This window comes from Nannospalax galili, unplaced genomic scaffold (genome assembly GCF_000622305.1).
Source record: "Nannospalax galili isolate Female #2095 unplaced genomic scaffold, S.galili_v1.0 scaffold305, whole genome shotgun sequence".
In the NCBI taxonomy this organism is placed as follows: domain Eukaryota; kingdom Metazoa; phylum Chordata; class Mammalia; order Rodentia; family Spalacidae; genus Nannospalax; species Nannospalax galili.
Window position 1 is genome coordinate 9,653,147 of NW_008356258.1, and position 24,859 is coordinate 9,678,005.

Genomic DNA, 24,859 nt, shown 5'->3' on the forward strand with positions numbered 1-24,859 from the left:
TTATTTTGGGGGGTCTTTGTGAGACAGGGTATCTCTGTAGCTCCAGCTGGCCTGGAACTTGCTATGTAGACCAGGCTGGCATCAAACTCACAGAGATCCGCCTGCCTCTGCCTCCCAAGTGCTAGGATTAAAGGCATGTGCCATGGCACCCGGCTTGTAATGTCTTTAATAGCTCACACTGATAGTAATTACTCTATCAAAACATACAAAATGTGTGCATGTGAAGAATGACAATTGAGAAAAGAGAAGACAAGACACACTTTAAAAGTTTATGATTTTTTATTTTTAAATTTCCAAAGAATGACAATGTCAACAATCAGGTTTTTTGAAGGGGAGGGTACATTTCATACAGGATCTCGCTATGTAACCCAGGTGGTCTTGAAATCCCAAATCTCTGCCACAGCCTCCCTGAGTGTTGAGATTTCAGATACACACAACCAAACCTGGAGAATCAATCAGCTTTTAAATAAGGGGTAGGAGAGTTGAGATTGGGAGAAAAACCACCATGAGTACGTGTGATATGTGATGACCTTGAAGATTTTCCAAGGACATGAAGACTCAACATATGAACACTCTGTGTCTCAGTCCTTCCAACCCAATTAAGAAGCTGGTAGGGGGATTCAGGGGAAAATCACCTGAGGCTTCATTTGGCCCAATTATTGTCAAATAGTCTCTAGTCATGTGCTGCCCTCAAGGAGAACTAACTGTTCACTTTAGTTTGTTTCATTTGTATATCTCATATTGGATTCATCTACATAATATATTTAAGCACATTCAATATCTAGACTTATTGCCAATATCTACATAATATCAATTACATCAGATTAAACCTGACCCAGGAAAAAAAAATCCTCTGTGATTAAAAAAATACAGAAATGATAGCATACCCTTTATAAAATGACAATTTTTTAAAGCAGTCATTAAAAAAGATAGGTTGGAGATGTAGCTTAGTCATAGAGTGCCTGCTTAGCATGTTTAAAGCTCTGAGTTCGATTACCCAGCCTTACACAAACCAGGCATGGAGGCACACTCCTGTAATCTCAACATTTGTGAGGTGGAGGGAGGAACACACTTGGCAGTACATTTTCAAACAGGTAACATGATGCCTTACAACTGCTTAGTTTTCTCAACCACTAGCCATAAGTCAGTTCAAAACTTAGACAGCAAAGCTAACTTATATATCATTTGTTAGATGTGGTTGTTTCTATGCTGACAATAGATTTCTAAAAAGAAATGGAAAATGGAAATTTTGCTTCTCAGTGATAGCTGATTATTTATAGACACTATAGAAAATATACCGGCAGTTTACAATTTATCTTCTATTTCTGTTGAGAATGTATTTAGAGACTCATGTTTTCGCACACCACATGCCTTGATTTTCCAATGTAGAATTGCCTCTGGGTAGTATTGGGAGAGCTATTCAATAATCAGCAACAGAAGAATGTCGATAAACTTACCCATTAACAGTACAGTCAAATCAGTCAAATAACATTAAGTGTGGTTTATTAGAAGAGTCGGAGCCTCTGGTTTATATTGCTTCATCAAATGGCATGAAAATAATTTAAAGATTAGTGGGAATAAAAATTTGGGCTATTGTGTAATAAGAATACATGCCAGAGTTCTAGGAAAAAATATAAACAAGCATTTTGTAAGCAATATATTTTTCTGAATCTGCTTAAGTCTGGAATACCTCTAAACTCTGCAAACATTTTCAACTCAGGTTTATCATATACACTGGACTGAATGCACATATCCATCTATACTGCCTCACTCCTGGGAGAACTTGAGGTTGATGTACTTGATTGTTTTAAAAAAGCACACGTGTCGCACTCTGAGTAGAAGCTCTGTTTGTCATTCATTCATAGGTAATACTTTGACCCCATGTGCATTGATGTAGGTGATAAGAATTTTGGCTCTCTGCTCTACTACATCGATAAGCTTTTCAATTCCTTGCCTGCCCCCTTGACTTTCCCAGTAAACCTTATCAAGAAACAGAGACTGAAGGAGTTTCTGCCGTAAGTGCTGGCTCTTCAGAACAGAAACTGCAGATTCGGGAAATCTGAAACGATAACACAATATTTCATTCTTGGCAATTGCTTAGAAATATTATTCCCTTCCCCTGATTGCTCTTTCCTCATTAACCTACCATAAATCACACTACAAAATGGGATTTCAAAAACCAAAACAATTTTGTCACTGCTAAACAGTTTTTGCCAAAAGTAATACTCAAGAAAAAATGTGTTTTATGTGAACCAAATTTTCTAAACCATTCAGAACTTGACATACTAAGATCTTACTTTGGATCATTACGGACTGGCAAAGGGCAACTCAGAATTAAAAAATTGTGTTAAGTCAGCAAAATTATTTACCTCACTCTTAACTCCATTTCTCCTATAGAAAGCCTTTTACTCTGACCTTGTCAGTGTCAAGGTGAGACTTTATGCAAAAAAAAAAAAAAAAATGGGAGACACAAAATGTGTGCAGTTTCAGTAAAATAATCTCTCGGTACAGAAGTCACACAACTGAGTTTAGAATACAGTAATCACAAATGTGCTGTAAAATGAGAGGAGAATCATTCAAAAAAAGTGCAATTGAGGAAGAATTGCGTCTGATTCAGATTATACTTTTGGAATTCTGGTGATTGAGAGTGTTTTAAGTGGAGTGTTATGTAGAGCTGAAGTTTAGACCCTGAATTTCCCCAGATGTCCACACATTAAAGACTCAGTTCCTAAGGCAACTGGGAGACAGTGGCCCCTTCAGGAGGTGGAGCCCAGTGGGTGGTTTCAGGACTTTGGGACATACCTTGAAGTGGATACTGCAGCCCTATCCATTCCTCTTCCATTTCCTGACTGCAGTGAAGAGAACCTCCCCATCTTCATCTACCATAGTGTATTTTTTTTCACCACAGGTTCAAGGTAACAGAACTATTTGGTTATCAACCAAAACTTCCAAAGCTGTGAGCCACAACCTTTCCAACAATTTTTTTCAAATAATGTCAGAAAAACAGAAATTTCAGAGCCAGGGCATTCAATAAAAGAGAGCGCAGTGGAAAATCGAAGGCCAGTTAAGAGTCTGGCTGAATTATCTTGAGAGAGTACATTGCACTTCTTTCTCTTCACGTAGAAAGAACAGAGCCAGAGCCTAGCATACAAAATGTCTGAAGAGCTTAGCAAAATTTTCAGTTTAAATCATAGATTTTATTCTGCCATATCCCCAGATTGGCCTCCTCCAACCCTCATTAAAGTATTATACAAATATTGGGGTTAGATAGTAATTTTCAATAAATTCATTTTACCTTAAAAACTACATGCTATTTAAAGAGCACATTTTGAAACCCCAAGCCACACTCTGAAGGTCCACGGATGGAAGAGCACACAGAATGTGTGGATCCAGGACCCAGAGTTCTGATGTCGCTGGAAGACCAAACATCATGGTACTCGACATGCTTAATGAATCTGAGAAGTGTGGTACTAATAAGGCTTATTATGTGCTCTGAGTTCCCTAAAGACCTGAACTGTATGATCTTATGGGCTATAGTATTAACTAAGTAACATTTTTGCTGTATAAGGTATTAATAATCCATTATTTGTAATTTCTATAGCCTTTCAACTAATTTAGCTGAAGAAGAATGCCTGAGGTAAAAGTGGTAAAACCACCAGTTTCTTTGGTGGCTAATTTGTTCATAAAGGAAAACAAAAATATTACTCTATTACTGGCCTTTTTATTGCCTTGATAAATAGGAATATTCAGTGCATGGATCTGAGATTAACAGTCTTCATTTTTACGTCTTAATATGTGAATTATATATTCAAAGAAGGTTTGGCCTTAAACCCATTTCTCCTCATAATGTGGGTAAGGTTTAATCTTCTTTGAAAGAACAAATAAGAACATTCATATTTATGTGAATGTTTAAGACAGGTGCTCCAGGCACTCTCAACTCCACAAGGAAATTTAAGTGATGCAGTATCATTTCAGTAAGTGACGTCTTAGGAATGTAAATTTTCCTTGCATAAATTTTCCTGAACTTAGACACTTGAAAGAGAATCTGCTACATATTCCACCTTCACTTCACAAAGATAGGTGAGAAATGGAATCAGCAGAGAGACGATGAAGCAAAAGCTCCTGAGACGCCAAGAAGAATGTTACTTTCAATGTTAAAAGTGTATAAAATTTGCATTAATTAAGTCAGAAAGTCAGGAAAAAAAACAACGGAAATATGCTTCACAGTATGACCTGTTTTTCACTTTTTGTGGCTTTTCTGGTTTTGCTTTTGGTTTTGGTCCTGGGGCTGGAACCCAGGGCCTCATGCATGCTAGGCAACTGCACTAATACTGAGTCACCCCCCAGTCTGAAGGAGGGTAATGGCCTCCAAACACAAATAAAAGTTAAATAAATATTAATGAATATTCAAGAAATAAAAGAGAAAACAACAGGCTTGGACTTGGAAAAGCTGAGTTCTACCATCCACTTCAGACTTTGGGGGATTTTTTCTTGCAGTGGCTTAGCTCCACTTGGTTGGTATTGCTCCACCTTCAAGCTTCCAACCTACCCCACTTCCTTGGGAAATATGATTCCTGACTAAAGTGAGTGTGGGGCGGGGCGGGGGGGCAACTGCTGTGAAATCTAGTCACGATTTCCAAAACCAAGGTAGAATTGCTGACTTTATAGCTGGTTCGCATCATTCTTACATCCCATTCTCCTCTCTGTGCACTGTGTGTACGATCATGTGTGTCCTTACACCCACTGTTTTAACCTCCACAGTGCAGAACTCCTTTAGTTTCTCTTGGGTCCTCTCTTCACTCTGTATCTTTTCTAAGACTTTTCAGATGCCTCCCAAATTTTTGAGGTCTCTCTTGAGTTCTTAGCCAATCCTGATTACAGCAGTGATTCTTTGACTGGCCCCTACAGCCCTTCCTTCCTAGTTTTCAAGACCCACCCCCCATAGTCTATGCCTAACTGAAAAGATTTCCGAGTACTCAAAAGTCCTCCTACCCAAATTAAACAGCCAGTCGCCCTCTGATCCTGTGTTCTACTCTCCAGATCTCTTTTCCTGCTGTATTCATAAGACATTCACTTTATCGTGAATTTGAACATCTTGTCATGACTATTAGTTCTACTGACATGACAAATACTTTATTCTAAATTCGGGTATCTGTTCCTTTCTTGTCCAGTCCTGTGCCCCAATAGCAGAGTCTCTGCCACCTGCTTACCCCTTGTCTGCCAGTTCCTACTCATGATATCCCTGCATCCCTCCAAATGTACCCACATGGGTTTTCACAAGGAAGGCTGGCCAAGGCAGTAAATGCAAAATATAGCAGGAGCTTTGTATGGGTGGGCTGTTGTTGGACGTACTAACTGCTTTGGGGGATGGTTTCACTTCCTTGGATCTCCATTACCAAATTCACATTTACAGGTTATTTAAGGGTTAAATCTATCAAACATAAGGTGCGAGTTTTCTTAGAACCTTTCTAATCATTTAACATATATGTGATATTCCAAGGATGCCACACCATCATAAAACTTACTCTTGATTCCGGGTATGGTGACTCTTTCCTGTAATCCCAGCACTCTGGAGGTTGAGACAGGAGGATAATTTCAAGCTGAAGGACAGCCTGGACTATATAGTGAGTTCTAAGACAGCCTAGACTGAAGAGTGAGATCTTACTTCCAAACCAAATGAGAAAACAAACAGAAAACTTACTCTCTGATGCCTTCTAACAATTTGAAGTTTAAGTTGTCTTCACTTCTGTCAAAGAAGCCCTTATTGTCTATAAAGACCAAATGCCTTGGATCATGTGTTCTCTGGATAATGTGTGCCAGAGTCACAGAGTTTTGGTCATCACAGTTTGGCCTCAATCTGTTATGTACGCAAGCATCTTCCTTGCGAGGTCTGAATCCACAGCAATTTGTATCTAAGCGATTATAAATCTGAAAATGGAAAATGGAAACAAGATGCAGAGTCAAAGCTTGGGAAAATCAGAACACTTCCAAAGAACTAGTGCTTTCTGAGTAGCTGATCTGCCAGAATCCAAGCAGCCTGGGCTCGTTTAATTAAAGACAACTGTCCAAGTAAGACCAAGGTTCAGAGCCTTCTGACTCAGACATGGTCCTAAGCATTCCCAGCTTAGGACCTAAGCATTCCCCTAAAAGTTCCAAAGCCAGATCATCCAAGTCAAACATTTCCACCCTGAGCACTCATAGTTCCCACCGACATCACACAAAAAAATCGTGGCCAGGAGAATCTCACACTCCTTTCACATATCCCAGGGGCTAGATCTTACTTTCTCCCTGGAGCTGGATTCTACAGAATCTGATTATTTCATTGGCTATAGCATCTACTACATCGAATTCAGTATTGCAGAAGCTAACCTGAAATAGGATGGAAGATCTATTAGGAATATAGGAAATTCAACAAGAAAAGTGGGAGCATGAGCCACTGATTCTGAACAAGTGAGAACAGGACAAAATGATCAAGCCTTTGGCAGCTCATTAAGGGTCAAAGGACTTAAAAAAGGGCGGAAAGATTAATTAGGGCATCCTGTAATATCACTTTTTAAGGCCAAGGGAAAAATGATACTTAATAATCAGAGTGTAATAGGCCTGGGCTCAGAAATTTGATTAATTTAAAGTCAAATCTGGGGGCTAGAGAGATGGGTCAGTGGTTAAGAGCACTGGCTGCTCTTGCAGAAAACCCAGGTTTGATTTCCAGCACCCACATGGCAGCTAACAATCATCTGTAACTCCAGTTCTAGTGGAATCTGAAACTCTCTTCTGATCTCTGAGGGCATTTTATGACACGGGTGCACTTACACACATGCAGGCAACACACTCATACACAAAAAAATAAAAGAAATTAATAAAATATTTTAAAGTCAAGTCTCTGTTCTTATTGTCTGTGCAACTTTGTGTAGATTCCTTCATGTCACTGACTCTAATTCCTTGTGTGTTACAAACGATACTATTTATGTTGTAAAGTTGGTTGGTAGGCAAATTAATAAAACGCATACCTTCTACCCTGACCAGAAGGGATGCCCAGACTTCTGGCCCTGCAACATGACCTTGTCATTTTCAAATATGTTGGACCACATTCCAACTTGTAGTCCTGTGTTACAGATTGTACAGAGCTGCATGTAGTCCTGTGTTACAAATTGTACAGACTTAGTAGGGAATACTGGCTCTACTTTGGATCTTAACTCTCACCCAAAACCCATGTGTCAAAGGTTTTAGTACCTAGCCTACCACTACTGGGAGGTGGTAAAACCCTTAGGAGGTAGGACATAGTGGGGGAGGGCGTCCTTAAGTAATCAAGTTATGAAAAGGATTTAGACACAGATTTCTCTTCCTCCGTTTTATTTCCCAGCAGCTAGACTGGGACCAGCCTCCTCTTCCCTGCACCACTGCTTTCCCACAAGTCCAAAAACAATAAAGTCAACCACCCAGAGACTTAAACTCGCAAAACTGTGAGCCAACATTACCCTTTCCTTTCTATAAAAATGATTATTTCAGGAAGTTGTTACAGTAATAGAAAGATGACCAACACAATACTCAAAGATGGCAACTGTTACCGGTATTGTTGAGACATACATGCCCACTACATGAAGCGCAAAGCAAGGTTCCAAAGTAAAGAGTAAATGTTTCTGTTTTATATAAAAAAAAGAAAAAGAGAAAAGAGCTTAGCTTCAGAGATTGCATAACCTCCCCTGGGTAGGATATTAGTCAGTAACAAAGATAAGATATGGACATGGATCTGTGTGCTTTCAAAAGTTGATGACTTTTATACATTATGTTGAAAATTTTCAGGATCATTAGAAGTTATATATTTGCTCCTAATTCAACATATGGCTACACAGACACCTGCACTTTTTTCTTTCAGCATTAAATTTACATGTGTTTGCCCCACACTTGTGTCTTTGCAGCCCTCAGGGGGCTGAAGCCACTAGGAACCCAGCTGCTCAGAAAGGGATGCAGAGAAGCAGTGCTGAGATTTAACCTTCTTTGAAATGACCATCACCCAGCAAGCCTATTGACCATTCTGTCAGTGAGCCAGGCACCATGGCAAATGTTCCCCATGGCCAGCATCTCCCCATCATTGCTATCTGCAAAGAAGAATGCGGGTGGTCATTCAGTTTTGCACTGTTACCACAGCAAACTCCAAGAACTGGGCATCTGGCCTTCCTTTGTTTTCTGCATGTAAATAAGCTTGATATGACAAAGCACACATTTAGAGAAGTGACTTTAAGAGACATTAACATGAGGTAAGTTCTTCTGAAGTTGACGTAAAGCAGGGTGCACAGGGTCCATCAGTGAGCCTGTGCTTTGCACAGCTTTGAGTATTTAGAAACAATGAGGAAGACTCTTTCAGCCTCTGAGAAGCAGTGTGTGGGCACATGGATAACCCATGGCTTATCTGAAAGGTCAAAGTCTCTGCTTTCAAAGCACGCTATTTGATACAAAATGCATTTACATCACAAAACAGAGGAAGGTCGTTTGCCCAGTTCCTGAGATTTGAGGCAGTGGTAAGATAAAGGTAAGAGACCATCCCAGGAAGTCTCCACCACTAACAGAAGTGCATTTGTTTGACAAGTACAAAGGCTTCCCAGTGGTGACCAAGGTAAATTGCTACAGGTAGGGCAGGTACTCAGAAGGAAAAACGGCATAAAAAACAAAGTATTGGGAAAAGTTATCAAATATTTTCTCCTCAAACAATTACATTCATTTTATATTATATATTCACAGCCTTTAAATACAAGACAAATCAAATTATCAACCAGAATGCATCTGGCTGCCAATTACCAAAGTTGAGAACATGAAAAGTGACTTTTCCTGGAAGTTCCTTCCCCTTAGTCAATTCTCCCTTTATTATAAACACTAACCAATAGTTTTCAAAGAATGTACTATTTTCTACCATTATCATATATTTATGTTCAATTATATTAATATCTATAGAAGAAAAATGAAATCATTCAAATTTTGACTACAACAAGATGTGCATGTTTAGGATTTAACTTTCAAGGACAAAGTTATCACCCATCTCTTAAATATAAAGCTAGCCTCTATACTCCTCCTTCATTTATGATTTCATAAAGGTAGAGAAAGGACCAGGACTCAGAGCTACACTTCTTTTGTCTCTGGAACAAAGTTGTGCTACTCAGTTTTCTTACGCCATGACAAATTCCCTAAAGAATCAATTTACACATAGAAAAAGGATTCTTTGGCTCACAGTTTCAGAGGTTTCAGTTCATGACTCACTTGTCTCCTTGCTTTGTAGTGGCAGCAAACAAAGGTGTAAGCGTCTAGTGGAGCAAAGTTGCCCATCTCATGACTGGGAAAAGAAAGAGAGGCTCACAATGGGGCCTGAGTCTCACACTCCTCATAAAAGGTGCATCCCCTATGACCCATGACCTCCCACTAGGCCTCACCTCTTAGTTAGTCCAGCAGCTCCCAATGGTACCACAAGCTGGGGACCAAGCCTTTAACATATGGGCATAGCTATGATCCAAGCTAACAGATCCATGAATAATGAAAGTATTCATGTTCAATAATAAGATATTAATAAGTTTGTTCTTTTCAGCATTTTTATAAATATTATATTTTATATTTTTAAACTTCATGAAAAGTATGAGTAGTTAGAGGCAGGAAAGATTGGCATAGGACATCTTTTTGCTGCCTTCCCAACATTAGACTATCCTACAGTGTATTTTTAAAGTGCCCCATCAGATCTAATCTTGAATCACTGGACAGTTTGATAATTTCATCACTTCCCTGACAGCCTGCTGTGCTTGTGCCAAGCAAGTCTAACCAAAGTTATTATTGAAACAGGTGTGTATGTTCAATTCAACCTCTAGGAAATGTTATCACTCATTTCATTCAAATCATAGATCTATGTTTGTTTTTGGGGAGTACATTATCACATGCTGAGTGTACATGTGTGTCATGTGGATATGTGTAATCAGACTATAAAGCCTCAAATAATTTGTATCACTGCTTTCCTTATTCCCTGACAAGAGCAAATTATGTCCTTATTTAACTTTTACCCTTGCCTGGCAAGGGCTTATGTGCCTTTTAAATCCTGCTCTCTGACTCTTAGATTTCTGTTTATGTTATTTTTTCTAATTAGCTTTCTATTACTGTGATAAAACACTCTGACCAAAAACAGCTTGGGGAAGAAAGGGTTTATTTGGCTTACACTTTCAGGTCACAGTTCATCACTGAGGGAAGTCAGGACAGGCACTCAAGCAGGAAGCTGGAAGGAACTGAAGCAGACCATGGAAGAATGCTGCTTATGGGTTTACTCTCTCTGACTTTCTCAGCAACTCCTCTTAAACAGCACATACCCACCTGTCCAGAGATGGCACCACCCACAGTGGGCTGGGCCCTCCTGTATCAATTATCAAATAAGAAAATGCCTCACAGACATGGCCATAGGTAGATCCAATGGAAAAAATTCCTCATTTGAGGTTCCCTCTTCCTAGGTGACTCTAGTTTGTAGCAAGGTAACAAAAACCAAACCAGCACAGTCTTCCTTCTGAGTTTCCATCCAATATAACAAAAATAATATATAATACATTCCCTTACACTCAATACCATTTTGCCTGGCAGTTGATTTAAATATGTGTTGAACATAATCCTGCTAACTTTTAAGACAGCAAACCAGTTTTTAAAGCCTAGTAAAGCATATCCCACGAAGCTATGAACCCATAATATGGTTTTAATGTTTATTTAGTGCACACATTAAAACAAAGATTTAACTGTTGCATCATAAAACTTTACAGTGCACATCTGCCTGTCTACATTCTTAAATAGTTATCCCAAAAGGATAATTTTTTTCAGGTAAGCAGTTGAGACTGCTAATCACCATTACTACTTTTTGAATTCACATCTTCTTATATTTATTTCTTACTTTGTGTATGGGAGTGTGTGTATGGACGAGAGTGAGGGCATGTGGGTACCACTGTAGGCATGTGGAAGTCAGTGAACAAGGCATATGAGTGGGATTTCTCCTTCCTCCACATAGGCACTGGGATTAGAGTTCAGATGCGCCAGCTCGGCAGAAATCACCTGCTAAGTCATCCTGCTGTAACTGACCTGCCAGAAATGAAGATATTCTAAAGAGATACTTGTGTTTCTCAGCCTGACTATCAAACTATTAAAACAGCAGACCTCATAAAAATAGGAATTTCTCCAGGAATCTCATGCCAACAGAAGGAAAAGGTGCCAGGTGGAGGGAAAACATGTCTTCAGGGAAAAGATTTCACAGATTTTTTTTTTTTTTTTTTTTTGTCTTTTTGAGACAGGATCTCCCTGTAGCCCCAGCTGGCCTGGAACTCACTGTGTAGATCAGGCTGGCCTTGAACTCACAGGCATCCACTGCCTCTGCCTCTTGAGTACTGGGATTAAAGGCCTGTGCCACCACACCTGGCATTTCACAGAGCTTTAACAGCTTGTCATGAACTTACAGGATGAGACTGAAGGCCAAGCAATGATAGGTCAGTGGTGGGCTGCTTAGATGTGCATAGTGCTGGTTCCCTATTTAAACCTGAATCTCACTTCAGGACCCCAAAGATGGATTTGGGAGAATCAGTCACTGTATCTCTTTGTTCCTCTTCCTAAAGTGGCCACATTGAATAAATTTCCCTTTTCTATTTTCCACTATTAATTTAGCTCTTTTAATTGGCTTCTTGAGTATGAATGGCCAAAAGCAGCTTGGGGCACAGACTGTTACCCCAAAGTTCAGTATTATCCCTGGTCCTGAACTCACTTAAAGATTTATTTTACGTGTATGACTGTCTGTATATGAGTGTACCACATGTATGCAACACCCACAGAGGCCAGAAGGGGGCACTGGCTCCCCTGTAACTGGAGGTACAGGCAGTTTTGAGCTGCCATGTGGGTTCTGGAAATTTGAACCCAGGTCCTCTTCAAGAACCACCAGTGCTCTTAACCACTGAGCCATCTTCTTGCTCTTCAGAACAAGGAAAATCCTTTTTTGCTAAACTGATCTGCTTCTGAGGAGGACTGCCAGCCATCATTTTCTATAAACTTGCTCTTTTCCTTTTTTAGAAAAATACATCTTTTCAGTATTTACTTAACTAAAATTATACTCAGAAAAATCCAGGTGTTCCAGCCAACTTTTTAAAGAGATGGGTTATTTTTAGATATTGTTCCTTGTAAAGCTTTTTTCTTAATTCCATTTTCCTTTGGTAGAGCTGGTTTTGATGGTAGAAAAAAAGTATCTTATAAGTGACTCTAAACAAGGGTGCCTCTGCCTCACCACACTGTCACTTCCCAAGAGCTGCTAGAAACCTTCAAAAAACAACCACCTTTCCACACACCACAGTTTTCAAAACTGGGTCGGTCAAGAACTTGGATTAGTTTCTTCACATCTTCATTTTCCTCAGTGCAGTGCATTAAACACTAGTTCCAAGCAAGCAATGTTTGAACAGAGGCAACAGAGACTAAGTGAGGAAACAGGCATGAAGAAGCAGTGACTTCTCCAAAGCCTCTCTGCTCACAAAGGACAACTCAGGGTTCCAAACCAGATGTCCACATCTTAAAAGCCATACTGCTATTCATTCTGATTGTGTCTTTCAGGTGTGGCTTTGCATCTGTGCAGACTGTTAAATGATTCGGTATTCAATTACTATCGATTGTGAGAGTTTCAGAAGAAATACAAAGAACTTCAGTACAGAACCTTAAGAAAAAAATGCACGAAGGAGAGGATGACACAATTGGGCTTAAAGAGCCAGGCAGTATTAGCTTGAGAACAAATATTTTGTAACATTCAGTGGACAAAATTACTCTACTAAAATGTTATGAATGTTTAGAAAGGTTTACATGCCATGTTTGCATTTATGTCCTGGACTGGTATGAACTGGCCTGAGTCCTTGGGACACACTGCAGAACACTGCAGGGGAGGATGGGAACATGAAAAACAGGTAGTCAGAGCCAAAGGAAATCAGAGTGCCATGTAGATATGATAAATTTGAAGATAGGTTTGTCTGAGAACTTCCTCATTTTCTCTCATTGGGAGAAAGAGGGAGGCAAGGGGGCAGAGCGTCAGAAGGAATCATAAGACTGCCATCTGAAACAGAGCATGCTGGGAAGCTAAAGACAGAGTAGCTGAGGGTACTCTCACCTACACAGGTGAATTCCCATCATCTAAATGTGTTTCTTGTTCCATTCTTTTGGTTAAATTAAATAAACCTGAATAGTTTTCCATCTGTTTTCCTTCCCTACTAACTGCTCTGAGGGAGCATATGTATACAGGTATGCATGTATGCATTTCTTATCTAGAAGGTGGTATCTTAAAATTTGTTAGCAGGGGGTATATTCTTAATGTGTGTGTATACATGCATGTGTGCATGTTCATGTAGAGGTCAGAGGTTGACGTCAGATATCTTTCTCTATCACTCTCTACATTATTTTTTGACACAGTCACTCATTAGATTTTGACTCGTTGACTTGGCAAGGGTAGCTGGCCAATGAGCTTCAGCGATCCTATTTTCTCTGTTCACATACACACACACACACACACACACACACACACATACACACACACACACACACACACACACACACTCGCTGCTGGATTGATTTGCAGATGCGAACCACTGCCACACCTGGCTTTTATGTGGGTACTGGGCATCCAAATTCAGAGCATCATGTTTGCACGTACACACTTTACCAACTAAGCTATCTCCTCAGCCCCATCTTAAGAGTCTTACCATTTTTACTCAAACTATTTGTTTTTAATATTTAACAGCTGCCATCTTTATAAAGACAATTGCATTTAGAAGAAAAAATTTTAATAGTCAAGAAAATATTTAGACAAACTTAGCAATTCACTATTATACTCTACTGAACAGCTAGCACATTGGTGGTACTCAATGTTTCCTAATGAGTCAACTCTAGTGAAAGTTATTACAAACTTCCTATTCGATTATTTTCAAAGCTCCTCCAAAGCACTGTCTTGTATCAAGGAATACCAAAATTACAATGACATATCAAGCTAGGACTTCTTAAAGTAGTATGAACCAAGTGAGAAGGGGGCAAGCCATACAACTCTCTCTGTGTCTATCACTTGTTTTGGGTTAGCTTCTTTATGTGGACTTACCCATGGATCATAAGTTCTACATCTGACAGAAAATCTTCTGGAATGCCTTGCATGTAATAAGCACAATAGGCAGGTGACACAGATAGCAAAAGGAAACTCTTTTCTCAGACTAGCAGTTTGCTGGCATATTTCCTCTGAATCTAAATTACTTGATTGAACATCTCAATTGCTTGTGAAAGATACATGCAGAAGGGGCTGGAGAGATGGCTCAGGAGTTAAGAGCACTGACTGCTATTGCGGAAGACCCAGGTTCGGTTCCCAGCATGCACATGGCAGCTAACAATTGTCCATAGCTCCAGTTCCAGGGAAACTGACGCCCTCTTCTGACCTCTGTGGGCATTGCACAATAGGGGTACATTTACATACATGCAGACAATATAATCATACACATTAAATAAAAATAATAAATAAAAATTTTTAAAAGATACAGGCAGAAAAGAAGCCCCACATTCAACAATTATCTTAAGTATTTCAAAAAAGCAAAGAGGCAACGAGAATTGTTTGTTATTAGCAGCAGCACCCCAAGCACCGAAAGACATGAAAACAATTGGGCTTCTTTAGTTGTCAACTAGCTACTCACATGGGAAAATCCTCTACATGTGTTTGGTCATATGAAAATCAGTATGTGCCTATAGTGCTACAACTGAAATTAGAGTTGAGTTCCTATAGTCTAATAAGTGTTTAAGGGCACACCATATCACAGAGAAGAGCAATCTTGGACAACACCACAGGCCTCAGTCCTCGTGGTACTTGTTAATACAGATGCAGGTTTTTCCCTTTGGAGACTACGCAAAACAGAAGCCCACACAGTTTTCTCCCACTTGCACCTGTATCCCTTAGGAACTGTTTCCTTGTAAAACAATGGATTTCACTTTTGTTCTGGGCTGCCATGACAACAGGTATCTATTTGATTAGTAAGCACACAGACATGACAAGCAGAGCAGCTGAGGAATGATGAGAAATATGAAAACGGTCTTTTTATCTGATATTGATAATAAACACAGGCTCTCAGTGCTTCTGCCTTTATAAACAGCAACCATTTCTCTGCCTCTACTCTAGAATTCCACAGTTAAATTGCTTGCTATCAGTGCACCAATTCAAGGAAGAATCTCTAGCTTCTTTATTACTGAATCACAAGGAAAGATAGTAGTATTTCTTTGTGGGTGGGTAAAACTATGTTCAGTGATATATTTGGCTCTGATTCCAAGGATGCAGATTGGTAAGGCAAACTTCTGGATGACTGCAAGAGGCTGCCCCACAGACCAGCTCTGGAGAGTCAGCAGGCAAATAACAGTCTATTTCTAGGGAAAGAAATTCACATTCTATAATTTGAATAAGCAGAGCTCCATAAAAATAACCTCTGCCAGAGGCACACCCCCTTCCTGTAAAGAGTTTAAAAGAGCATTCAGACCAAAAACACAATTATTTTTATATCTTTTGAAATTCTGACTTACAGAATGTATATTAAGCAAAGAACTCTAAAAACAGGAATGAAACAACCTAAGAAAAGTTTCTTAGGAATTTAGACTAAGTAAACAAATCTAAACTGGAAATGAAATAAACCTTATCTAAGAAAATCTTCCTACAATGCATTCCTTTAATGAAATGAAGTGGTATTTTTAACTTACATAAACTAGGATCATAAATGAGCTAAAAATCTTATTTGTTTACATCTGCGGGAATGTTGCCACTGAAAACTGGTCTTTTGCTAAAGTGATAGGTATTCATATCTAGTATTTGCATAGAATTTCCTTTCATTTTATATTTCTCAGTAAAATGAATTTATTAAAAGAAAATTGACAAAAATAAAGGCAGGCAGGCTAAGTCACTATGCTAAATACCATTCTGGTCATGCCTGGAGTCAATGTAACAAATCCAATAACTGTTTAGATTCATATTTTTTAATGGAACTCATTTACAAAAGATCTAATTCTGACAAATTGATTATTGTTAGTCATTAAAAATGAATATTCCTTTCCTGAATTAACCTTGATTTCAAAAATTGTTATTACATGCATATATAGGATTTCCCATTCTAAGATGTATTTATTTCTGTGCTTGTTATAAATTTAAAACTCTTTCTGTAACTAGCTAAAATTTTTCAGAACACACTAAGATTTACATTATAAAGTTTTTAATCATCAAAACCATCCAAAAATGATCTGTGTTTTTTCTTCATCTTCTTACTTGCTACAAATGAAGAAAAACGTTCCAAAAGGGTAACTAAACTACCTAAGAAGAAAAGCAGGGAGCAGGTATGGATTTCTGCATCAGAGCAGTCTGCCATGGCATCCCAAGCTGGGAAGAAGTTCTTCTTTCACCTAAGGTCTTATGCTGCTAAACATGACTAACTTTGTATAATAATAAGCAAGACTTCCAGTTCCTACCCATTACTTTGTCATTATCTATGTCTCAAACCTTAAAATGCCATGTTCTTAGAATCACAGAAATGTTATGCCTCTATAGTTACCAAGTACTACCTAATAACATTTATTTTTAGAAACTTAAGCTAGAGTGCTGACCTTTCAAACTGTTTTTACTTCAGGGTTTTTGACACTCTTAAAAAGAGAGGATCCTCACAGAGCACTCATTTATGAAAGTTTTTTGGTATATCAAAATTTAAACTGAGGGACTAGAAGAGATGGATCAGTGGTTAAGAACACTTTATCCTCTTCCAGAAGACCCACAACTCCAGGTCCAGGGTACACATACATGCACATGGTACACATACATACCTGCAGGCAAACATTCACATAAATTGAAAATAGGTAAATTCTTTTAAAAATTAAAGCTGAGACTTTCCAGATAGTTATAAATTAAATTTATTTGAAAATAGCTGATTGCTTGTTAACATAAATAGCACATGTTAAAGAAAATTGTTATACTTTGCAAAGAATGAAAGCAAAATTGTTGCTTTAAGTTAAATAGTATTTAATCTCTCATATCAAAAAGCTGCATGAGGACAGGTCCACAATAAAACTGAGCTTTGAAATGCAATAATGCAATTCATGAGATTACTGTATGTGTTCTTGTCATCTTGTCACTCAAGGTATTAAAAAGGATGTACTTGCAGGCAGACGTTTAAGAAGAGTATTGGTTTCTGTCACTTCACCAAGACCATTAAGAGAACTTGGTATATATGCCATGTGTTTTCCCAATGAGTGTAGGGGAACACAGACTGGTGGTTTGCTTGCCTTGATTCATCCAAAGACACCAACAAATTCACTTACTAGTGCAAACATCAGCACTGTGGAAACAAAACAAAAGCATTCTTGGTGTTACAAAGACACCTTTAACCTCATGACTCTCTCCAAAGCACACAGAAGACCTTCCTCCTCTGCTTCCCTGGGCAGCTCCCTCAGCTTCCCTGGGCTGCACAACCCACCAGCCTCTTTCCTGCATTTGTTCAGCAGTGCCCACCCTGCCTTGACGCCTCGGTCTCATTCACCCTCCCAGCTCCCCCGCCTGTCTCTCCTCCTAGCTTAGGTAATAGCCCATTTCTTGTATAGGGACCCCAGACACCTGGGCTGGCTCTCTGCTAGGAGCCACCACTGCTTCCTGTCCCCTTGCATCCAGACCTACCCAGGTCCTTCTCAGTCCCCAGGAGCTCTCTGGGCCTGGGCCTGGCCTCACCTCCCTCTGCTTCCCAGGGTGGCATGACCACCAGCTGCCTGAGACCAACATTTTCCTGGGCCCTGCTCCCAGGCTAGTCCAGCCCCAGAATTCCTGAGGACAACATCTTTCCTGGAGGGATCCAGACCTTAGGAGAAAGCCTGACAGCATCTGATCCTAATCTGACTTGGGCCTCTGTGGGAATTCCTGAAGATGAAAGCAATCTGGCCACTCCAATATGAAATCAAAAGAGGGAACTGGAAGCCTAGACCGACCAGCATTTCATGCCCAACAAGTAAACCACAAAGTCACATAAACTTTACAAAAGAAGCAGACCTAAATTTGGCGACTTGAGTCTCACACAAGAATCAGAAACTACAAAAGAAATTCACATGTCAAAGTCATAGAGAAAAAATAATAACATGAAAAATAAAAATAACATATCCCCACCAAATACCAATAGTCCTCTAGAGGAGTACAATGAGAAACCCCAGAGATAACTCAGGACGTGGAACACAAAAAAAACAATTAAAAACATGATAAAAGAATTCAGTGAATTTAAAGAACACACAAAGAATTCAAAGAACTGAAGGAAGATAAGGATACCCTCCTGAATGAATTCAGAAAAGAGTTAGAAGTATTGAACACTACTCAGGCTGAAATGAAGAAGGAAGCGAAACACTCAGTAAGACAATTAGAGACAACAAGAGAAAGCCTCACCAATAGGATGAATGAAATGGAAAACAGAATATCAAGACTGGAAGATAAAGTGGATAAACTAGATCACTCAAGCAAAGATTATGAAAAATTTCAGAACACGAGAATGGAATATGAAAGAATTGTGTGACACCATAAAAAGACCAAACTTACGAATCATAGGCATACAGGAAGGAGAAGAATCTCAAGATAATGGTATGAACCAGCTCTTAAAAAGAATCGTAGAAGAAAATTCCCCTAAATTAAGGAAAGACATGGCCATACATATACAAGAAGGATACAGAACACCAAAGACACAGGACCAGAAAAGAAACTCTCCACGGCACATCATAGTAAAAACACTAAACATACAGAACAAAGAGACAATACTGAAAGCTGCAAAAGAAAAGCAACAAGTCGCATATAAAGGAAAACCCATCAGAATTACAGCTGACTTTTCAGTGCAAACTATGAAAGCCAGAAGAGCCTGGACCAAAGTATTCCAAGGTCTAAATGACCACAGATGCCAACTCAGATTACTGTACCCAACCAAAATGTCTATTATAGTCAAAGGGGAAAGAAATATCTTCCAGACATAAATCGGCTGAAGGAATTCATGTCCACAAACCAGCCCCTCAGAGAGTTCTGGAAGCAATACAAAGAGCTGAAGAAAGGAATGACTATACCCAAGGGGTTGCGGAAAGAAATCCAATGAAGGTGTAACTGTGGAAAAGGACAGCTATATCAAGAAAGTGAATAGAAATAAAAATGACGGGATTCAATATACATCTTTCATTAATAACTTTAAATATCAATAGACTGAAATCCCCAGTCAAAAGACACAAACTATGTGAATGGATTAAGAAACAAAACCCATCTTTTTGTTGTCTGCAAGAAACTCATCTCAATTTCAAGGACAGGCACTACCTTAAGGTGAAAGGATGGAAAAAAATATACCAAGCAAATGGTACTAAGAAAAAACCAGGTGTTACAATTTTAATATCTGACAAAATAGACTTTAAAACTAATCAGAAGACATAAAGGGGGCCACTTTATTCTGATCAAGGGAACAATAAACCAAGAAGATATTACAACCATGAACATATATTCACCAAACTCTGGTGCACACAACTTCATAAAAACTGTACTACAGAACTTTAAGACCCAGATTAATCCCACTCATTAATAGTAGGTGACTTCAATACCCCACTGTCTCCATTAGATAGGTCAATAAGACAGAGAGTCAACAGAGAGACATCTGAATTAAACAATATCATATATCAAATGGACCTAACAGACATCCACCAAGTACTCCACCCAAGCACCAAAGGACATACTTTCAATTCAGCACTCCATGGAACCTTCTCCAAAATCAATCATATACTGGGGCACAAAACAAACCTCAACAAATACAAAAGACTGAAATAATCCCATGCATTCTATCAGTCCACAGTGCAATAGAGCTTAAAATCAACAATGGAAGATGCCCTAGTAACCATATAAACCCATGGAGATTAAACAACACACTCCTAAATGAATGGATCAAAAGAGAAATTAAGACAGAAATAAAAGTATTCCTGGAACTAAATGAAAATGACAATACAACACAACAAAATCTCTGGGACACACTGAAAGCTGTCCTTAGAGGGAAGTTTATAGCTCTAAGTGCCTACATTAAAAAATCAGAAAGAACACAAATAAATGACTTAACATTACAACTCAAGACACTTGAAAAGCAACAACAAATGTAACCCAAACCCAGCAGTCAAGAAGAAATAACCAAAACAGAGCAGAAATTAGTGAAATAGAAACAAAGAAAACAATACAAAGAATCAATGAATCCAGAGCTGGTTCTTTGAAAAGATAAAAATGATTGATAGCCTTCTAGCCCAGTTAACCAAAACAAAGAAAGAGCACTTGCATTAGCTTAAAAAAATTAGAAAGAACATGCCTTTAACCTCAGCAGCTAGATGGCAGAAGCAGGTGGTTCTTTGTGACTTCGAGGCCAGTCTGGTCTACATAGTGAGTTCCAGGACAGCTGGGGCTACAAGGAGACCCTGTCTCAAAAAGACAAAAAATAAATAAATAAATAAATCGGAAAGAACACAAATAAATGACTTAACATTGCAACTCAAGACACTCGAAAGGCAACAACAAATGAAATCCAAACCCAGCAGACAAGAAGAAATAAAAAAAATCAGAGCAGAAATTAATGAAATTGAAACAAAGAAAACAATATAAAGAATCAATGAATCCAAGAGCTGGTTCTTTGAAAAGATAAACAAGATTGACAGACTTCTAGACCAGCTAACCAAAAGAAAGAAAGAGAACCTCCAAATCAATAAAATCAGAGATGAAAGAGGAAACATCACAACAGACACCAGAAACATACAGAACATTATAAGGGAATACTTTAAAAACCTATATACTACTAAATTTCAAAACCTAAGAGATATGGATATGGATATCTAAAGGTATGGGAACCACCAAAACTGAACCAAGAAGAGATTAACAGATTAAACAGACCCATATCAGAAAAAAAAAATTGAAACAGTAATACAAAACCTCCTGACTAAAAAAAAGCCCAGGACCAGATGGATTTACAGCAGAAGTCTATCAGATATCTTAAAGAAGATCTACATCCAATATTACTTAATTTATTCAAAAAGATAGAAATGGAGGGAGAACTTCCAAATTCCTTCTATGAAGCCAGCCTCACTCTAAAACCAAAGCCAGGTAAAGACGCAACCAAAAAAGAAAACTATAGACCCATATCCTTAATGAACATAGATGCAAAAATTCTCAAGATACTTGCAAACCGGATACAGACACACATAAAAAGATCATCTACCATGATCCAGTCGGCTTTATTCCAGAGATGCTGGGCTGGTTCAATATACATAAGTCAAATAAACATATAAATTGGCTCAAAGACAAAGACAATAATGTCATCTCAAGAGATGCAGAGAAGGCCTTTGACAAAATTCATCATGCATTTATGTTCAAAGTTCTAAGAGTGAATTGGACTGGAAGGAACATACCTCAACATATTTAAAGCCGTATATAATAAACCCACAGCCAACATCATTCTAAATGGAGAAAAACTGGAAGCATTCCCATTGAAATCAGGAACCAGACAAGGCTGTCTACTTTCTCCACTCCTCTTTAACATAGTGCTTGAAACTCTTGCAAGAGTAATAAGACAAGAGCAGGAAATTAAAGGAGTAATAATTGAAAAAGAAGAGATCAAATTATCCCTTTTTGCAGATGATATGATATAATATCTAAGAGACACCAAAAATTCCACCAGAAAACTCTTGGAAATTTTTAACATGTTCAGCAAAGTGATAGGTTACAAAATTAATCTACAAAAGTCTGGAGCCTTTCTATACACCAATATCAAGCAATCAGAGGAAGAGTGCATTGAAACACTTCCCTTCACAATAGCTGAAAAAAATAAAATATCTCGAAATAAACCTAACCAAAGACATTAAAGAGTTCTACAATGAAAATTTTAAATCTTTAAAGAAAGATTGAGAAAGACATCTGAAGATGGAAGGACCACCCATGCTCATGAATTGGAAGAATTAATATTATGAAAATAACCATTCTACCAAAAGCCACTCATAGATTCAATGCAATGCCAATCAAAATCCCCATGACGTTTTTCACAGAATTGGAAAAAACCATACTAAGATTCATATAGAAGCACAAAAGCCTTTGGATAGCCAAAGCAACCTTGAGCACTAAAAGCAATGCCAGGGGGGATTACTATACCAGATTTCAAGCTGTATTACAGAGCTGTAGTCATAAAAGCAACATGGTACTCACACAAAAATAGACCCCTAGAGCAATGGAACAAAATTGAAGACCCAAATATGAGTAAATGCAATTTCAGCCACCTGATATTTGACAAAAGAGCAAGGAACATTCACTGGAAGAAAGCATGTTCAGCAAATGGTGCTGGCAGAACTAGATCTCCACCTGTAGAAGAATGGAACTAAACCCCTGTCTTTCACCTTGCACAAAAGTCAACTCCAAATGGATCAAAGACCTCAATGGGAAGCCTGAGACTCTGAAACTGTTAGAAGAAAACATTGGGAAAAACCTAATATAGGTAGGTGTAGGGAAGGATTTTCTAAACCAGACATTAATTGCTCAGGAAACAAGGTCAAGAATCAACAAATGGGACCTCATTAAACTAAAAAGCTTTTGTACATCAAAGGAGGCGACCAGGGAAGTGAAGAGAAAACCCAAAAAATGGGAGAAAATCTTCACCAGCGAATCATCAGAGGTTTAGCATCCAGACTATATAATAAACTAAAAAAACAAGGAATCAAGAAAGGAAGTAACCCAATTAAAAGATGGGCTAAGGAGCTGAACAGAGAGTTCTCAAAAGAAATAAAGACGGCTAAGAAGCATCTTAAAAGATGTTCAACGTCACTAGTAATTAGGGAAATGCAAATTAAAACCACTTTAAGATTTCATCTTACTCCAGTCAGACTGGTTAACATCAAGAGAACAAATGATACCAAATGTTGGAGAGGATGTGGGGAAAGGGGAACACTCATCCACTGCTGGTGGGGCTGCAAACTTGTTCAACCCCTTTGGAAAGCAGTGTGGAGAACTCTTTAAAACACTACAAACGAACCTACCATTTGACCCAGTTGTCCCACTCCTTGGCATTTACCCAAAGAACTCATCCTGTTGCAGAGACACTTGTACATCCATGTTTGTTGCTGCTCTTTTCATAATAGCTAAGAGATGGAAGCAACCTAAGTGTCCCTAGCTGACGAGTGGATAATGAAAATATGGTTCATTTGTACAATAGAGTTTTACTCAGCAGTAAAGAAAGATGAAATCATGAAATCTGCAGGTAAATGGATGGAACTAGAAACTGTTATACTAAGTGAAGTAACACAGAGTCAGAAAAAAAAAAACAAAAACATTGTATGTTCTCCCTCATATGTGGATCCTAGCACCAAATCCTGATAAGTAAGGATGTATCCAGACATAACTATGGGAATCAGGATAATGGAAAAGAAACAGAGATATAAAGGAAAAGAAAGAATCTGAAAGAGAAGAACAGTAGGAAACAGGCCTTAATAAGGGAGATATGGATACAAATTGGGTTAGTTTAAGGGAGGGGGAGAGAAGGGTATACAAGGAACCTATGGGATACAGGGAAAAAAGGAGCTCAAGAGAGGTAGGATCATAGGAGAAGGGTAATATTAAGGAAGAAATGGGAAAAATGGGGACACCTTAATTGGAGAAACCATGATGGAAGTGTTAGACAATGTGAGAGATATATTATGCATAGCTAGTTTCAAAAACCAGAGGAAACCATATTAGTCCAACAATCTACTGACAAATTATACATACCAGAACAAGAAATATATGTCTAGGCAAGGTTTATCTGAGAACAATTGGTCTTTGCCCAAGCTTTATCCATATGGTACATGGTAATTAAAAGTACCAGACTGGTGGAACTAACCTTCTTGGATGTTTAACAGACATACTTTGAGGCCTATACTAATTTGGTCAGAGGGACATAAAGGACAGTTTTTGCTCCTTGCCCTGCTAGGTTGACTTTTTCCCGGGGGCTATGAGCATCTGTCAAAATGTCCTGTAACTGTAGTGAGTCACCTGTGTTCTTGATCAAGGAGGCCATGGAGACCCCACCAGATGGACTTGAACCAGTGTCCAGTCCACAAAGAAGAGGGTCAGTACAGAGGAAACATTTCCTCTGTGCTTCCAAGTGAAGCCAGCTTGGTCAAGAGGACCTTTGACTTATCTTCACATAGGCAGAACTGGTGGTAAAAGAAAGGAGCCAGGGGCTCCTCCCAAGCCCATGTGACCCCTGAGGAACAGATCTTCAAATGGCCTTAAGAGTAAAAATAAATTGGTTTATCTTGACCAACTATATGGCCTTAAACGCCCAAAAGGAAAGTATAACCAAAGATTAAAAGGGATAATATAATTTTTAAGAGTCCATATGTATAGCTAAAGGCTACAAGAAGCAATGCCAGATAAGAGATACCTTCTTTTGAGTTGCTGGCCAGGGTGGCCCAAGAGACTCCCAGATAGTAACCCAGCATAAAACTGGGAAAATGGATTTCAGACCCCAATCTTATCTAAAGGAATATTGACAACTGATTGCTGCTAGATGAGGAACAGCTGTCCTTCCTAAAACAAAGACCTCTAGATAGGCTGACTAGATTGACTGAATGGACAAGTACTGGGGAAAGGCTGGGGGTGATGACCACACAGCGAACAGTAGCAGGGAAGACAGAGTAAAAGGGCTGTAGTGGGGGGGGGGCTATGGGAGGGGCCATCTGGGAAGTGAGTATATAGGTGAATAAGATTGTTTGGGATGCTCTTTGTGATATACACACACAAAAATTAACAAATTTAGAAAGTGAGTTATATTTGAGGAGG

General features: G+C 38.8%; 1 protein-coding gene across 2 annotated transcripts in view; it reads right to left on the reverse strand.

Annotated features, from left to right (window-relative positions):
- Positions 1-260: 260 nt before the first annotated feature.
- Positions 261-24,859, reverse strand: part of Gask1b (golgi associated kinase 1B) — a 60,945-nt gene continuing 36,346 nt past the window's right edge. For both annotated transcript variants that reach the window (XM_029556755.1, XM_008854313.3), the window contains 2 exons: positions 5,702-5,928; positions 261-2,059 (listed from right to left, as the gene is read on the reverse strand). In XM_029556755.1, the coding sequence (XP_029412615.1) occupies positions 1,852-2,059; positions 5,702-5,928 (435 nt within the window). In that variant the 3' untranslated portion in view covers positions 261-1,851. The remainder of the gene's footprint in view (positions 2,060-5,701; positions 5,929-24,859) is intronic.